At 35.0% G+C, this 18,232-nt stretch overlaps 1 protein-coding gene and 1 long non-coding RNA gene across 3 annotated transcripts; one reads left to right on the plus strand and one right to left on the minus strand.

Annotated features, from left to right (window-relative positions):
* Positions 1 to 1,136: 1,136 nt before the first annotated feature.
* LOC110380549 (E3 ubiquitin-protein ligase RLIM) lies at positions 1,137 to 11,115 on the minus strand. 2 transcript variants are annotated; one of them, XM_049848267.2, is made up of 5 exons: positions 10,798 to 11,115; positions 7,327 to 7,746; positions 6,883 to 6,924; positions 4,007 to 4,186; positions 1,137 to 3,415 (listed from the first exon to the last, which is right to left on the minus strand). In XM_049848267.2, exons 1-4 carry the CDS (start codon positions 10,983 to 10,985, stop codon positions 4,018 to 4,020), a joined length of 819 nt encoding a protein of 272 aa, XP_049704224.2. In that variant the 5' UTR covers positions 10,986 to 11,115; the 3' UTR covers positions 1,137 to 3,415; positions 4,007 to 4,017. The 2 variants fall into 2 exon arrangements, with proteins under 2 accessions (XP_049704224.2, XP_049704225.2); XM_049848268.2 differs by lacking the exon at positions 10,798 to 11,115 and adding an exon at positions 10,545 to 10,774.
* Positions 11,116 to 14,213: 3,098 nt separating this feature from the next.
* LOC110380550 (uncharacterized) lies at positions 14,214 to 18,227 on the plus strand. The gene is made up of 3 exons (XR_010278027.1): positions 14,214 to 14,371; positions 15,463 to 15,617; positions 16,437 to 18,227. It is a non-coding gene; the product is annotated as an uncharacterized LOC110380550 (long non-coding RNA).
* Positions 18,228 to 18,232: the final 5 nt, after the last annotated feature.

The following is an 18,232-nucleotide window of genomic DNA, read 5'->3' on the forward strand; positions in this document are numbered from 1 at the left end:
TTCAATAAAATTATCATCAATTTATTTCCTGCCTTTGAATTTATTTTAAAGTCCTGATGGCCTAGCGGGTAGAGAGCATCAACCTCTCAATATGAGTGTGGGTTCGATTCCAGGGGCCCGATTCTCCTAATTTTACTTAAGCGACCTTCGATTGACGTTCGACTCGATTCGACTGAGATCCAATCCCGACTCGATTACGATTGAAGCATATGTGGAATTCCGCTATTTTTTCTTTGAAATAAACGTTTTTATCCTTTTCTGACATTCAATAATGAATCATTTTGTCTGCAAATGATTTACGATTGCAAAATGATTGTACAGCAAACTACCGTGTAGACCAAAATCATCAAAATAGCAGACCAATCGCACACCAATCAAATGTCAATCGAATACGATTGGTCTTTTATTAGTAGCAGAATGCCCGATATGGTTAAAACTGCTATTACGATCATATTGCGATTCGATTTCTATTAGGTTTTGACATTATTAACTTAGGAGAATCGGGGCCCAGGTCAGGCAAGTACAAACGCCGTTTTTAAATGTCGAGGTACTTTCTGAGTAAGTATATCTTAGACGCCAATGACTGTGTTTCGGAGGGCAGGAAGGCTCGGCTGTCATTTGAACATCTTTGGCAGTCTTGAGGAAGTCAGATAGGCAGTCGCTCCATGTAAAACACTAGTACTCAGCTGCATCCGGTTAGACTGGAAGCCGGCCCCAAAATAGTTGGGAAAAAGGCTAGGGGGAGAATTGATGGCATCAAAAAATTCCTCCTCATCGCTGCCCACCGGGAGTGTACCCAAGAGGCTGGCAGCATTGCCACGTTGGATGGCAATGCTTAATTTTTGACCAAAATATAAACCAGCCTTTGGGTCACTTGAAGTGTCAGCAAGTCGCTTTGCCAGATCTTTGTAAAGCAGATGAGCACTTGGACCCCACGGCCCGAGGGTTTCAACCCCAAACGGATTAAAGGTATAGTTACCCACCAGGGTTACTATATTTGCGCCGTTTGAGGTTCTCTGCAGCCGCAGCAGCGGAACCAGCACATCGGATAGAGGTCAGATAGGCAGTCGCTCCTTGTAAAACATCCCAATGTAGTTGGGAAAAGGCTAGGCAGATGGTGACAAAATAAAACAAAATTCCCATTCATTTATTTTTATTGAGAATCTACGCAGTCTAAAGTCTACAATTTTAACACATACAATATCACATTTAAATATTATTCTGGCAACACAGTAAATATTATGTCAAAAACAGGAAAGTTACTGAAAAATAATATTTTTTAAAACAGTTTGGTAAGTATGTCATTCAATTTCTGAGTCAGTTTCTAGACGCTATAAAACCATATCGTAGTGTCTTGTATGAACTTCATGATAGAACACAATATCTATTTTTGGACTTGTTAGAAAAGTCTTGTAAAGATTTTTATTATCATGTTTGTGCTTCTACAAAATTGTATAAAATAAAAAAAAGAACTGTGTTGCCAATGTCAAAATAAATCGTGGCTCAGCCGACGTTTCTTTCACATTAATTAAATAAACAGTAGCATACAAAATCAAATAGTTTTTTTTACATATTGTTATTTTTTTGCATTTTAATTAGGTACACACTTATTTTCTATTTTGATATCTACAAAAATATTATTAAGAATATCAGTGCATAGGTTACATTTTTTAAAGATTTTTTGATAACTTTTTTATATATTTTTCTTTATTTATTTATACATTTTTTTTTTAATTTTTAGTACCCAATCTAAAATTCAAAAATATTAGAAGATATCTTTTGTTAGTTTTACAGTACAGATTGGCAAAGTCCTGAAAAATTTGAGTATGTAAGTTTCTGACTAGACAACGAAACGATGATTCGAGATATTTTCAGAATTTCACCAATCATTCATTAAAACCACGGAGCAAGTAAAGATGAGCAGAGATGCCAAAGACAGGTAGGTCAGGCGCCTTCTTATAGGTCAAACGGTCAGTTACGAGTGAATTAACGAAGCGTTCACATGAGACATCTTGAAGATTGTTTGTTTTTATAAAAAATGGGCAAGATCAAAAGCGTATGAGGGCGTAGCCAGTAACGTTCCTCGTCCCCCTCGCCCCGCATGTTATCGCGCTACTTTCTTAAGAGATTTTGCGTTATGACATCTCCGCTAGTCATTTTGTGCTCCATGGTTTAAAGATTTTACTAATGATTAATTAAAGCGATTCAATCGGCAAACTAAATGATTAACTCCAATATTCAAATCATTTTAAAATCAAAATACTCATTTTCCAGAATCGTAGCCAGATTTAAAAAGACTATTTCGAAAAAAAAATAAAATGCAAAAAAGTTTTGATAATTACCAATTTTAAAGTTATACAAAAATAATAGACAAATAGTATTAAAGAATTAGGAATATATTTAAAGTTATTTCTGGCTACGAATTTTTCAAAAATATATTCGATTGTCCAAAATCGTTTTACAAGATGTCACAATTATTAATCAGATTCTTATTTATTTCTAATCAAGAGGATATAGGATATAAGATATTCTCATTACTTATTCATTGCTCAAAATAACCAATTCCCTACCCATTTAGAAAACAGCTAGGCGGATAATCTTATGATATGACAGTTAAATTTTTTAGAAAATTCAAAGGCGTTTTACATACCTATGTAATTATTGCTATGAAACGGTATTTTAAAGATACTTTGCACAATATACGAGAAAAAAATGTGTTTTTTGGTAATTTTAGCATTAAATTCTCTTAGAATTCTCTTAGATTGACCGTTTATTGGTGAATCGATAGTCCTCTCAGTCAGTATAAATAAATTGCACAAAAAGTCGGTACACGGGTACTAAATCTTTTTTGCAGTTGACAGCTGTTAATTATCAAGAAAAAAAAATTGTACTGCCTCAAAGGACTTGCACCAAAAAACATATGTTATATGACAGATTTAATAATGTTCAGAAATAACCTAAATAAATATAACAAGCAAATTAACAAAAAAATACACACTTGTCGAAAAAAATTGAGCGAAAAAGTACTATTAGCTACATATACAAAGAAACACTAAAATAACAAAATTAACGTACATGCAAGAAAAATTTTGATATGTCATCTTACCCGCCAAAAATATTTTTCTGATCTAAAAATTGCAAACTTCCTACATTTTGAAAAACCCACTTTTTTATATTACTTATACATATATCTTTATAATTTTAATATTTTTTTCAATTTAGCCAGCTAAACATCCTACGAATTTTTTAATGATTATTTAATTTTTTTTTTTTTACTAGTTGCTAGATAGAAAAAGGCATTATTATTATCCTATTAGTAAATTATTTAAGTTTACATCCATTATTGTTCGTTAAACATGGTTATAATTGGACTATCCTGGATTGTTGGCTTTAAGTCCAAACCAACAGTATTTTGCTGAAACAAAAAAAAACATTTTTATTACTGAACATATTTTTGATTAAACTATTTTTAGAAACTGTATCAGCACTTTGAGATTGAAAATGTTATCTATCGAATTAATTAAAAAAAATATAAAGTGACCTAGCCTTGATTGTACAAATGTGTCAAACCTAATCACATTAAATTAAATATGTTAATATACTGGTTAACATATGACGATTTACGCAAAGAAAAAAAATATCGGCCAAGTGCGAGTCGGAATCGCAAAGCAAACAAAGGGTTCCGTACCATTATTTAGAAAATGAGCCAAAAAATCACGTTTATTGTATGGGAGCCCCCCAAAATTTTTATTGTATTCTAGTTTTCAGTATTTGTTCTTATAGCGGCAACAGATACAGCCTGGTGACAGACAGAAGGACAGAGGAGCGAATACAATAGGGTCCCGTTTTACCCTTTGGGTACGGAACCCTAAAAATACTCAAAAATAAAGAATGAATGGGTGGTATTTGAATATCTTTGGCAGTCGTTACGAGTAGTCAGAAGCCAGAAAGTACTTTTGGAGTACATAGTAAGTTCAGAAAAAGGCTAAATATTTCAAAAACTTACATATGGAGCAATCATTCAGCCACTTTCCGGCAGTTAGGACAGGTCTGCTTCTCTTGCAGCCACGGCAGGATGCACTCGGAGTGGAAGTTGTGAGAACAGGGTAGGGACATGACTTCCTGGTCTCGGAGCATGACCTCGAAGCAGATGGAACATTCTTCTAGGGTCCAGGAGCGTTGGCGACTGGAATTTTGAGGAGAAAAGAAGTTAATATTATAGTAGAAATGTCGACTATTGTTTAAAGTCCCTTTTCTTTAGACAAAAACTTTAAATTCATCCTAATAATTTAATTTTAGTATAAATGATTTATAAAGATTTTAATGAGGGTTTTCGATACTTTTTCTGCCGCCAGGCGGCGCTTCGTATGCGTCAGGTCCAAACAGCTGTCAAATAGTATGGAATTGTAGGGTCCGAACTTATTGTTTATTGAAATTCTGTTATATTGGAAGTGTTATTGATTTTATTATGGACTACGGTCAGAATAAGGTTTCCGAACTAAACATTGAGCTAAGAGAGAGGGTGCAAAAGTCACTGGTACTAAGGAAAAGCTTGTTGAAAAATTTGTTAACACAATATGATTTAGTTTTTTTTATTTACTCAACCTCAATAGTAAAACAATAATGCAGTGCTTTAATTATAAAATAAAAAAAAAACACTAAAATCGTTCACTATTCATAGTAAAGATAAGCACTTTGACAGTTACCTGGACCTGACGACTCGGTGCTGCCACCTCGTGGACGCCATTTTAGAAAACCCTCATTGCATAATTACAACATATGATTTATTAGATAATATTTACCTCAAGGCGATTCTCATTATATATCCTAACAAAATATGAATCTAACTTGCTTAAAATAATTTTAAATTGCTTATTACGAACTAAAAATCACATGCATAAAATAAATAAAACACGTAGGTACCATTTAGATCTCGTCAAGCAACTTTGCCTCCCGGAAATTAGCTACAGCTACAGTGAAACACCCAATTCACATGGTTAGGGCATCAAGAGACTGACTTTTTTTTAACGACGTCAAAAATCATCAAGTGACCTCTCCCGCTGTGGGTTACGCGCGTTGAGGGAGTGTCAGACTCTTACTGACTAAAACCGTCGTGTTCCGTCGTAGGCCTTTTATGTACCAGGGCCGCGGTAACTCTTTCGAACAATCCCGCAGCCCCGGCAGACCTTGGCCCTACTGGGCCCCGCTAAGGAGAGGCTGACTTCAAAGCGACATAGTTAATTGACGAGAGTTTTATATAAAATACTGTTACCTTCAGTTACTCAGGGTTACAATTAGATTCCATGCTAACCATTATGCTAATGATATCATATAATATAATAATGTCGGGACTCCTTTTTCACACACAGGCGGTTAGCCCCATGATAAGTTATTAATTAACTTGTGTTATGGGTGCTAACACAACTGATAAACTACATATTGTAACACCCAGACCACGGCCAACACGCATGCTCATCACACAAATGTCGACCAAACCCGGACCTCAGGTTCGACAGTCCGGCATGGTGACCATTGCGCCATCGAGGTCGTCAAATGATATGGAAATAAAGATGAAATTCCGATGCCAAAATGTGCTTAGTAAGTTTTAGATTTTGTACTACCATTCAATTTTCAACCTTATTTCCATAACTTTAAGTATGTATTAATTAATCGCCTTAATATTCGTTCGTTTTTTTTTCAATCCAAGTTATGTAGGATCCTTATACAATGTAATGTTAGTATGTACTTAAAAAATTAATCCTATGTTAATATTTATCTCTCAAACATGCAAACACTATGAACAATATTATCCTAAAACATTAGTTATAATGTAATAAAAAATACACATCTTAGGTGCATTTTGAATGCTAGCTGTCGACCGCACTTGCAGCGACTGTATGAAATCGGTCGATATCTGAGGGCGACTGCACGTGCTGCTGCCGCTTCCATACAAAACGGTTTCATGTGAATACATAGGTACAAACCAGGGGCCCGATTCTTCTAATTATACTTAAGCGACATACAATTCACATTCGACTGAGATCCAGTCACGACTCAATTACGATTGAAGTGTATGTGGCATTCCGCTATTTTTTTCTTTTAAATAAAGTTTTTATCAATTTCTGTGATTCAATAATGAATCATATTGTCTGCAAATGATTTACGATTGCAATATGATTGTAGAGCAAACTACCGTATAGACTAACATCACCAAAATGGCAGACCAATCGTATGTCATTGGAATACGATTGGTCTTATATTAGTAGCAGAACGACCGCTATGGTTAAAACTGGTATTGCGATTCAATTTTGACATTATTTACTTAGCAGAGTCGGACCCCAGTAGGCAACTAGAATCAAACTTGTTATATTTTTGACGTTCATAAGTGCTTGTAAAGGCCTAAATGAAATAAATGATTTGACTTTGACTTTGCAGCTGCGGCCGACTTCATGCAGTCGCGGCATGTGCGGTCGGCAGTATTCAAAACGCACCTTTACGGGGACCTAGGTATCCACAGACAGACACCGTCGTACGGTAGACCGCACGTCAGTGGTAACTGTCATGCACCTTAACTCAATAGTAATAAGTACGATTATCCTATAAAACTGTTACCACTGACATGAAGTTGACTGTACCACAAACACTTTAAAAATTCTGTTGAACACTTGTCTAAAAAAATGACAGATTATGACGTTGAAAGAAGGTCCGTGTTGCAGCCAAACTTTTTTTTAGACAATAAAGTGTTTTTGTGGTAAGGCTTTTATATTTAAAAAACCGGCAAATACTATACTACTCAAGTATTTTTTAGAGATAAATGTTAGTACAAAAACCATAAAATAACACATTAGTAGATAATTAATATTTAATTAAAAATAATCTTACAAAGCCTGCTGTCTTAAAATATTCATTTGTTCATTTTCAGTCCTGTAATAAACAAAAAATACAAACTATGTAAATATTAAAATAAAAAAAAAAACTAAAATGACATACAAAAAATAACATAAATAAAATACCCTTCACCTTTTTATGAAATAAATACTATTCAATTTTGACGATCACAATTATTTTTTTTAAAATTAAATATACCATGAACTCTCTCCTCATTTTTATACAGATTTTTTTACAGTTTCTGCCAATTAATTAGACTTTTTTACAAAAATATTTAGACCGACTTCGCAAAACACTGAAAGGAACCACAAAAAAGAGGTTGGTGTCTGCAAGACTGTGTTTATTTCGCTATTATTTGACTCCTTTTTCTGAAGTCGGTTAAAAAGAAACTTACATAACAGTTCATGGTACATTATCAAAAACGTTTAAAAAACTCACTTTTTTTTCTTATTGACACTGACTAAATTCGCTACCCTACCCATGAAGCTAGCCATTGACGAGAAAGCGCCATCTCTTGGCATACCAAGCGAACTAGCCGTCTCAACCCATTGGCCATTGCCCATCACCCCATGACCTTCAGATTCCGCCGAGATGATGGTTGTGATAGCATCATGGAGCGACACCCATCTATATTCAAAATCATTGGGTAAGTCTGAATCAACCATCTCTGTATCGTCTGACTCTTCAGACGATGAAGAGTCATCATCACTCGATTCTTCTGCTTCTGACGACGTTTCTATGACGATGGAATATTCTGATGTGCTCAAGTGGAATTCTGTCAGGCTGTTGTGTACGCTGGTGTCTGACGTTTCATTTTCTGATATAGTTGTGTACGAGTCATCTGTATCCGGTGTTGAGCTGATGAAATGAAATGATAAGGATGGAATGAATGATGAACATGAAGAAAAAATGATAGCGGAGATGCCATAAGGAACGTAGGTATAGTATAGTTATCGGCACGAATCTTGAGCTCTGACCTTCACCTTCAGAAGTAATTTATTGGGTCCCTTTTGTGGTATGAAGTGAGGCGCGGGGGCGGGCTAAAGCAGTGATTGGCCCGCAGTGCATCACGTCATAGCCGTCACTAGGGATTGGTTCTTTGCTAATAAATCACTTCTGCTCAGATGTAGGTCAGAGTCAGAGCTCAAGATTCGTGCCGGTAACTATAGCTCAGGCAACGTACGGTAGGCGTGATCAGTTACTAGAACTAACGAGACGTTCGGGTTCCTTGTCAAATCAAAACTTATCTGTCAAAGATTGGTGATATTATTTTTAAAATAATGAGGTTCCATTGTAGCGTAAGGGCGGAGCTAGTAACGTTCCTCGTCCCCCTCGCTCTGCATGTTGTCGCGCTACTTTCTTAGGAGATTTTGCGTTATGACATCTCCACTAGTCATTTTTGTTAAACAAATATAATGTTTGAATCAAAATTGGTTTTAGTAATGTTTTTTTGGAAAAACAGATAATTATTATGATAAGCTGTTTTAAAGATACCATATAAAAGTGATAATGGATGAAATGACTAAAATGAATTTGCTACTTTCTATCCAGGTGCAGGAAATTCTCCTAGAATATATGTGAAACCGTGGGGAACAGTTAGTGTCTGATAACACTGGTCAACAGCATTTTTGCGCATGGGATTTAGTTATTACATTTTTACTATCATCATCATCTCAGGCATAGGACGTCCACTGCTGAACATAGGCCTCCCCCTTAGATCTCCACAGATACCTGTTGGAGGCGACCTGCATCCAGCGTCGACGGCCAACTTTATAAGGTTGTCTGTCCACCTTGTTGGTAGGTCATTTTTACTTTATAGGCACTTTTTTCGTCACACTTTTTTATATATATTTACTTATATTATAAAAATATAATAAATAAAATACATTCTCAAAAAAAAAAAATTGTTGACTAGTGATTTATCCTCATGATGAAACATTTTATTACAGTTTCAAATACTGAAAATACCTACTTCCTTTTGTTAGTAAAATATACATATGACATTTATATGTCATCTAGTTTCCGCCTGAGGTTACACCCACATGCTGCGGGTTGTTCGAAAGAGTTACCGCGGTCCTGGTACATAAAAGGCCTACGACGGAACACGGCGGTTTTTAGTCAGTAAGAGTCTGACACTCCCTCACCGCTGCTAACCCACAGCGGGAGAGGGGTCATTTGATGATTTTTGAGGTCGGAAAAAAAAAGAAAAAAAAAAGAAAAAAGGTTACATCCACATTCTGAGGGTTCTATTTCCTGCATGTGGATAAAAACTAACACATATGTTATTCTGGTATATACCTATATAAGAGATTTTTAATTTTACTAAGATGATCACACACACACACACACACACACACACACACACACACACACACACACACACACACACACACACACACACACACACACACACACACACACACACACACACGCAAACACACACACAAACACTCACTCTTTTGAGACTGATAAGCTAAGCTCGATTTAAATTAAGAATTTTGTTATAATTTTAACTTTTTTATTAACATATTTTATTTTACTTTTAACGTCTAGAACGAGACAATTTTATTTTTTTAGAAGATGCTCCAATTAGTTATAACTTTCTTAGCTTTCTTTTACGTCTTGTTTAAATTTTTATATTCTATTTTTGTCCACATAAACACCGCATACGACCTATAATTCGACAAAAGTACTCATTGTAACCAAAACTCGGCTCCCAAGATACAGGCCTAGCCTAGTTTGGGGACCGCCGATCCAAAAAAACCAATGTCTGCTACTACATATAGTTACCTACACCAAATCAATGTACCTAAGTTAATTTTAAGGCAAACTATGTAACTGTGGATAAATAAAAAATTTTATTATTATTATTTTTTTTTTTTATTATGATGATGAAATGTAATCCTAGAGTATATTTAATCATTTTATAAGTATGAACAAATATCATAATGATAGATATTTTTTTTGTAGGTAGGTATATCAAAAAATTCTCAAAAGACAAAAAAAAATATGTTTCTATGAGATATCAGTGATTAGCTGTTTTCCATTGGTTCCAGTGGGACCTACTGAACAAACACAAAAATAATGATTCATCTTTATTATATTTATTTAGAAGTACAGATATATGACATTATTTTAAAAGGGTAAACCTGACAGTAAAAGGGAAAATAACAGAAAAGGAACAAAATAGATGATGTCACTGCTATTTAATTTTAATAATCTTTTATTTTTGTACACTAATATAATAAAGATGAAACTCTTTTTAGCTTGTAGTAAAGGCTCCGAAACTACTGAACAGATTTGAAAAATTCTTTCACTGTTGGAAAGCTACACTGTTCCTGAGTAACATAGACTATATTTTATCCTGGTACGGGCAGTAGTTCCCACAGGATACGGAGAAAACAGCCAGTTATCCATATATTTATAGACTAACTTAATAATTATGCTTTTAAATTAATGTTAGGTACTATTATAAAACTTATTTTCAAAAAAGTTTACTTTAAAAAATCACTATAAAGAAATCAACAACTATTTTTAAACAGTTTTATAGATAAAAAATAAGACAACCCATTGACCAAAAAATGTTAAGCAATCACTAAATTACTTAAAATATTTTTTAGCATTAAAACACACATCTAAAGCATATTAAAGCATACCTGTCAGAAAAGGAGTCATCAATATCCATATTTACAATATTATTTCACAAGAACAACTTAAAAATAACTTTATTTTACACTTTTAAATTAGCAAAACCACGTTTTTTAAAACTTAACAGACATCTTAGGAACAGGACAGTTTGAAAATCGAAGGGTAACATAAGAAAAAGTGAAAATGCGTATTCCCTACCTACGTTGAGAAACCGTGCCAACTGTTCTGGCAAGCAAAAATGAGTCTTATTTTCATACTTACAAGGCTTGTTGTTGCTCACAATTCCAATCGCTGGTGGAACCTTGTGAATTCGGATTTTCTGGCCGTTTGCTGAAGAAGTAGTATAACGCTGCCCCAACCCCGACGCCGATAGCGGCGGCCGCAATACCGAGGCCGCGGCTTGGACATGTAGTCTTCCCCCTTTCTTCTTCGCGCACGCTCATACTCATTTTAAACACAAAACAAAAGACCTGCGTATTTGTTGTAATAAAATACTATTTTCGTTTTATGTCAAGGGGCGCGTTCCGTTTCTTAAATCGGGAGTCGCTGGATTGTAAAAGAATCTGTCATTTCTGTCAACGTTAAGTTTCTGGTTTTATATTTTTCTTTTTACTGTCAAACATGGAAGATTCACATTTTGTATGATGTTTTAGTCTTTGTAATTAATGGTGATTAGTATTTTTTTAAGTGGCATTAGCTTTAGTCAGATTTTTTGTCACAAATTAAAATAAAGCTCATGTCAAGTAATGCTCTCTAAATGTCATCCCGGAAGTTAATTGATCTGGAACGCGTTGCAACATTTCAATATACGCATTTTATGCGAACGAAAGGACTGTATTTTTTACTAATGTCAGCATTCTTTAAGCTGGGAATTACTATAATCATTATCTTAATGATTTATAACTTAGCTTAGGTAATTATCATTAGGGTATTGATAAGACGTACCTATATATTAATAAAATTGTTGTTGTAACTTTTAGTGGTTGTGCGTAAAGGATCTCACTCATATTTTGTGCAGTAGTCAATCTAGTCAACTTCAACATAACTTTTATATCTGGGGAATACCACGAATTTGTGGACTCGAAGTTAAGTAACGGGACAAATAATAAATACGTTTTATTTTAACCGTCAAATCCGTAGCGGACCCCAATCGGGGTCTGAACATCAATGTTACCGTAAGCTCGGTTTAGACCCCAATTGGGGTCTGCGAATCAGTTATACACTTTCCTAATTATTTACGCTCATATTTATTTTCTTTCCAATCAAACCACATTTGTGAGTGCTAAATAAAATAACTAAATAAATTTAAATTATTTTTACGCATTCAAACCTTTCATATTTAGCATCCCGTTAGAAATATACCTTTTTAAAATCCAATCGTAATTACCGAGAATTCTGATCGAACTCGCCATGTTTGTTTACATTAGTTGTTTTTTTAAATTTGAAGACGCATAGACAAGATGGCGACGGTGATAGAAGTTTTGCATCGAATAATCCGATTCGTTAAAATAAAGAATCGATTTAATAATTTTATATTATAATATTACTAAATTGCACTTTTGTATAGGTACTTACCATAATCTGAAAATAAATTAGGAAAAGTAAAATGACTTAATTTATTTTGAAAAAAATGCTAGAAAATCAGTGGTAGAAAATACGTTGTAGCCGGAATAAAAAAAATCTTCGGTTTGTAGGGTTTCTGAAGACGGCAAATGAAGACTTATTTATTTCTTCGGGTGTTTTATGTGCAGGATTCCTGTAGACCTGCCAAACTTAATGGCGATTCGTTACTTCCAACTTTTTAACTGAGCGGCAAAGCTATTTGACGAGAGCCGTAGTTAGGTGTAGTTATCGCAAAATTTTATGACGATTTCATTGTTTGAAAGGGCAAATAGTTCGCTGTTCATCGAAAGCTGGTCCAAGATGGAAAGATGGCCGCCGCCGACTTATTTTAACCGACTTCCCAAAAGCGGAGGTTCTCAATTCGACCGTTTTTTGTATGTTTGTTACGCGATTACTCAGCCATTTATTTATCGATTTTAATGATTCTTTTTTTGTTTGATAGCGTATACTTCCGAGGTGGTCCCGTTATCATCAGGTCAGGATCTGATGATGGAACCTTGAGAAATCGAGGGCGACTTTCGAAAGTTGCAGAAATACATAGGTTGAAATCTTATCACTCAGGTGATTGCCTGGTAGCACTACTCAACAGTGAAGGTTTTGAGCTGAACTGATGATGGAGACCAGTGAAGTTCGAGGGAACTCGACAACTGAATATTTAAACTTTCTCGTGTTTGTGCTTATATTATTCGTATTTACGAGGCCTCTGCAACAATGAAGGAGATGGAGACGAGAAAAGTTCGGTTGTCGAGATCCCTCGACCTTCTCTGATCTCCATCATCAGGTCAGCTCCAAACCTTTACTGTTTCATAGTGTTATCAGACATACATCTGAGTGTCAAGTTATAACCTTATCTATGCTTACAATTTTCGAGAGTTGCCCTCGATTTCTCAAGGTTTCCATCATCAGATCCTGGACCTAATAACAAATATGGGGAATATACCCTTTCGACCAAAAACAAACATCCAAATTGAGAACCACCTCCTTTTTGGGATTCGGTTAAAAATATTTGGTGACTTTCACATCAATCAAATATTATTATTGTTTCTCATCATCAAATAAGTACATTACTTTGGTAGTTACAAATTGCATTATATTTCAGAACACCAGGCTTATCCTCATCATCATCATCATCATCATCATCAGCCTATCGCAGTCCACTGCTGGACATAGGCCTCTCCAAGTGCACGCCACTGAGATCGATTGAAGTAGGCTAAATACCAACCACCAACCAACGGCTCCGCCGAAACAAAAATCTTAGAATTGTTCAGAAATAATATAAAAATAATTTAAAATTCCGTAATAGGTAATAAAAATTCAATTAAAGTTAAAAATTATTACGAATGACGCAACACCAAAATAAATAATACATATAAAAATTTAATGCTAAAAACTTTCATAAAACTTAAATATCTTTTTTCTTAACAACAAAAACAAATTAAACCTATAATTTAAAATTAATAAATAAAATTGAAATAAGTTGCTATTAAAAAATATATATAAAATTGGTATTCGATTATTTATAATAAATATCCGATTTAGGTATCGAATGCACACCGATGATTGAAAAAAAAATAAAACTCTATTCCAAACTCTACTTGTCTGTGACTTTGATCTTGTAAATATTGTTCATTTTTATTGTGTATTTTATGTGCTGATTTTTTAGTTATTGAACATAAATAAGTGCACGAAATGTATTGCAATGGATTGAAAATGTTATAAATATGACGTTTGTGTTGTGTTTGAGAAAGTGATGCGATTATTTATTGGTAAGTTTTCACCAAATTTGAAATGCCTAACTTTTCGATAGACTTAAAAACACCGTAATTATTATATTTTTCTGAATTAACTGACCCCATTTGACCTTTGCACGTTGTTGTCAAATAAGTGAGCTCTAAAGTTATAGGTAAAATACTTCTAATCAGGCATTACGGACTTAGAATTCATGTGTTGAAAGTTAGTACAAATTTTTGACTTCCATGTCGGGATTCAAAATATCCCGCCGAATCAACGGTATAGTCATATGTCAAAATCTTGTCGAGCAGAGGGGTTAAATACAGTCTGGCAATAGCCGTCTTGATATTAACATCGGTAAGAAACCAAGTAGGTCAATGTGTAGTGTAGAATCTCCTTGGTAACTTCGTTGTATTAATATTGAAAGTGCGTATTTTATAATAAGCGTGTTATTAATATACCAACACAGTATTTCAACAATGTAAGTACCTTTTCATTGTTTGTTTTTATTACAGTCGATACGTTCCGTGAATAATAAGAGTTTTAATATGCATTTTAATGATTGAAAGTATGTGTATTGACATACTTACGTACTGAGAATGACGAAGAAAACTATTTATTTACTTACATCATGTACAAAAATAATGTATTAACAACATACATACATGTGATATAATAATATAAGCCACAGAACTAGACATCAAGGTATCCAATATTTTGGTAAACAAAATTCGTCATAGTCACATAGGTATATTAAAAAAATCGAAGGTATGTTTGCTAACGATACACGGCTGAACGGATTGAGCTGCAATTTGGTCGGATTTTGAAATATTCCTACGTAGCCTTTTTATCGAGGAAGGCTAGGCTTTTATGTTCAGTCTAGAAAGCACGGCAGACAGAAATTGGGATAAGGGCAAAAGGATGATGGTGATCCTCATAGTCCAACAAAAAAAAACACCTGTACTGCTCAAGTGCTTGCTATAAAAAACAGTTTTTTTTTTTTTAAATTGCCACATCCTAATTGCAAATCTCCTTAATGTGAAGTCCCTTAAAATGGGTAATTTTCGGCACAATCAAATAGAACCTCCATAATTTTTGAAGTCGCTTAGGTACATCTTTCGTCAAATACCTTTGCCGCGGGCCCTATTCTGCTAAGTCAAATATAATAATGTCAAATAATAGAAAATGAATCACAATAGCAGTTTTAACCATATCGGGCATTCTGCTACTAATATAAAACCAATCATATTCCAACGACATTCGATTGGTTTGCGATTGGTCTGCTATTTTGGTGATTTTGGTCTATACGGTAGTTTGCTGTACAATCATATTGCAATCGTAAATCATTCAAGACAAAATGATTCATTATTGGATGACAGAAAAGGATAAAAACGTTTATTTCAAAGAAAAAATAGCGGAATGCCACATACCCTTCTGTGGATGTGAATCGTATGTCGCTTAAGTAAAATTAGTAGAATCGCGCCCCTCTCTTCTTTATGCGTTATTAATTATCTTGGAGTAGAATAAAGTAATTCGAGGTAAATCGTTAAAAACGTTTTTTCTCCTTTGCAGATAGTAAGCAATGGAAGTACTAATGAAAGGCATCGTGCTAGGAGCCGCGGCGTTGGTAGCAGCTGTGACCATAGCGTACGAGTGGTACCAGTACCATCAGGTGCCCAAAGCGTACACAACTTACGGACAGAGACGGCCTAAGAACGATTAGTATTGTATGTTTAAACTATGCTTCGTTTGTGTGTGCTTAGCTAAAGATAAATAATCTTGATATGATTTTTTTATTAAGAAACTCAGTTTAAAAATAAAATGGGACTTAAAACCAATGCAGGTAAGTACAATAATAACAATTATTAAATCAGTTTCAGCCATTAATTTTTTGAGGGAGTGTACTGCCTAAAACACACCATGTTCCTTCTTAAGCCCTTTATGTATGTGTGCCCGGGGCTGCAGGATTGTTCGCAAGAGTTACCGTGGCCCTTGTAGGTACACGGTAGGCCTACGACGGAACACGACGGTTTTTAGTCAGTAAGAGTCTGACACTTCCTCACCCCTACGAACCCACAGCGGGAGGGGGCATTTTATGACTTTTGCCCTTTATGTACTAGGCTCACGGTAACTCTTGTTTTTACCCACCCAGACTTACAGATATTAAGGTGTTATAGTTCTCGCATAACTTGATGTCGATCTGTAATAAGTTCTGAGCTGAAAATGGGCAAATGCGACCATACTTTTTGCGCACGATCGGGCTATGGGAGTGACGGAATAGAGAGTGCACCTGTGTCTGCGCAAATGTGCGTGCACTATAATATGTCCTGCGCAGTTGGCTGATCTCCTTACATGAGAACAGCCGCCGAAGCCGATAAATCGGCTAGGAGGACATGATGATCTGCGCAGGAACTCGTTCGATGTTCTGTGACTATAAAAAGTTTAGCGAGCAATATATTTCACTTATCAAATATTTTAGTTTAATGTCTATTAGACCAGTTTTCGTATTCATTGATTGGTATTTATGTAATGTTTTTTTTTTACAGATGGAGCGAAGACAAAGGGGCAATGCTATTATTTTATAAGTACATAGGTTTAAGGAAAATGTATTATTTGGTGCTTTTTGTAACCTTGTCAACCAGCATAATATTTTTAGAGGCTCAGTTAAGTATAGAGTATTGTTAGAATTCGCAAAAATTGATATAGGCGACAAGTGCACTTAAGGCCTTTCGTATACAAGGCTACTAAAATCTTCATTATCTGATGAAATACATACATATCGGGTGTGTCGTACCTAATCACATGAAATCCTATCACATATACTTTATGATATTCTATGGTGAATTGTTAAAAAAAAATAACCTAATCCATTCAGTGGTTTGGCCACAGGAGTCATTTTTCGTTTTTATAATTGACAACATCATGTGTAAAGCAGAGATTAAGTTATTGTAGCCTTAGTTTTTCACTATTTGTTTGTACTCCTATTAGTCCGTAGCAAAAGAAGTTTGTGTATAAATTGTTTGACATAACCAGAAGTTCAGGCTCTTGTTTTTGCGTAAAAAAAAGTTTTCCGGTATCCGGTGTCCCATTATTTTGTAATTTTTCTCTTAACTGTAATTTTTCGCTTTGACTTGATTTTGAAAGTATTGTTTTGCCAAAGAATCCGATGGTTAGTCAAAACGTTGAAGCCAAGTATGGCGAAGAATGTTTCAAACTTAAGCAATTTTCGCTACCAATAAAGTAGTGAAATATTGTGAAAAAAATGCAAAACTTTTGAGAGCCTTTTACTAAGGTTGTGGTGGGCTTCCAGTCTAACTAAATGGAGATATTACGGTATGATTTAGTTTGCCAACAAAATCAGGCACAAATTAAGATATAGGTAGGTATTCTAAGTTTTTCATTTTGTTATCATCATATCTATTGCCGTCCACTGTTGAACGTAGTCTTCCCTAAATAAGAGCTAACCGTATCCTACCGTGCCTTCCGAAACACAGTCATTGGTATCCAAGATATACTTAGATAGTACATACAAACTTAGAAAAGTTGCATTGGTACTTGCCTGACCTGAAACCCACACTCATACTAGAGAGGTTACTCTTTACCCACTAGTCCACCATGACATACTTGAACCATGACATTGATATTATTTTTAACGTGAATCTCAAATAAACAGGAAAAAATACTTTAAAAAATATATTGTATCTTTTTGATGACTAAATAGGTACGTTTTGAATGTCCAATGCAACTGCCGACCGCAGATGCCGCGACTGCATGAAGTCGGCCGCAGCTGCACTACAGGGCCCCGATTCTCCTAAGTTAATAATGTCAAAATCGAATAGAAATCGAATCGCAATATGATCGTAATAGCAGTTTTAACCATATCGGGCATTCTGCTACTAATAAAAGACCAATCGTATTCGATTGACATTTGATTGGTGTGCGATTGGTCTGCTATTTTGATGATTTTGGTCTATACGGTAGTTTGCTGTACAATCATTTTGCAATCGTAAATCATTTGCAGACAAAATGATTCATTATTAATTGACAGAAAAGGATAAAAACGTTTATTTCAAAGAAAAAATAGCGGAATGCCACATACGCTTCAATAGTAATCGAGTCGGGATTGGATCTCAATCGAATCGAGTCGAACGTCAATCGAAGGTCGCTTAAGTAAAATTAGGAGAATCGGGCCCCTGGTTTGTATGTATTCACATGAAACCGTTTTGGATGTAAGCGGCAGCAGCACGTGCAGTCGCCCTCAGATATCGACCGATTTCATGCAGTCGCTGCAAGTGCGGTCGACAGTTGCAGTCGGCAGCTAGTATTCAAAACACTTTTTATT

Source organism: Helicoverpa armigera, chromosome 30 (assembly GCF_030705265.1).
Source record: "Helicoverpa armigera isolate CAAS_96S chromosome 30, ASM3070526v1, whole genome shotgun sequence".
Taxonomy (NCBI): domain Eukaryota; kingdom Metazoa; phylum Arthropoda; class Insecta; order Lepidoptera; family Noctuidae; genus Helicoverpa; species Helicoverpa armigera.

Bases quoted from the DNA above. Each gene is read 5' to 3' on its own strand.
- LOC110380549 (XM_049848267.2), bottom strand. From the start codon at position 10,985: ATGAGTATGAGCGTGCGCGAAGAAGAAAGGGGGAAGACTACATGTCCA. The intron at 6,925-7,326 runs GTGAGTTTTTTA...TGTTTATTACAG, and splicing joins AGTGTCAATAAGAAAAAAAA to GACTGAAAATGAACAAATGA. The intron at 4,187-6,882 runs GTAAGATTATTT...TCAAAATTCCAG, and splicing joins ATTTTAAGACAGCAGGCTTT to TCGCCAACGCTCCTGGACCC.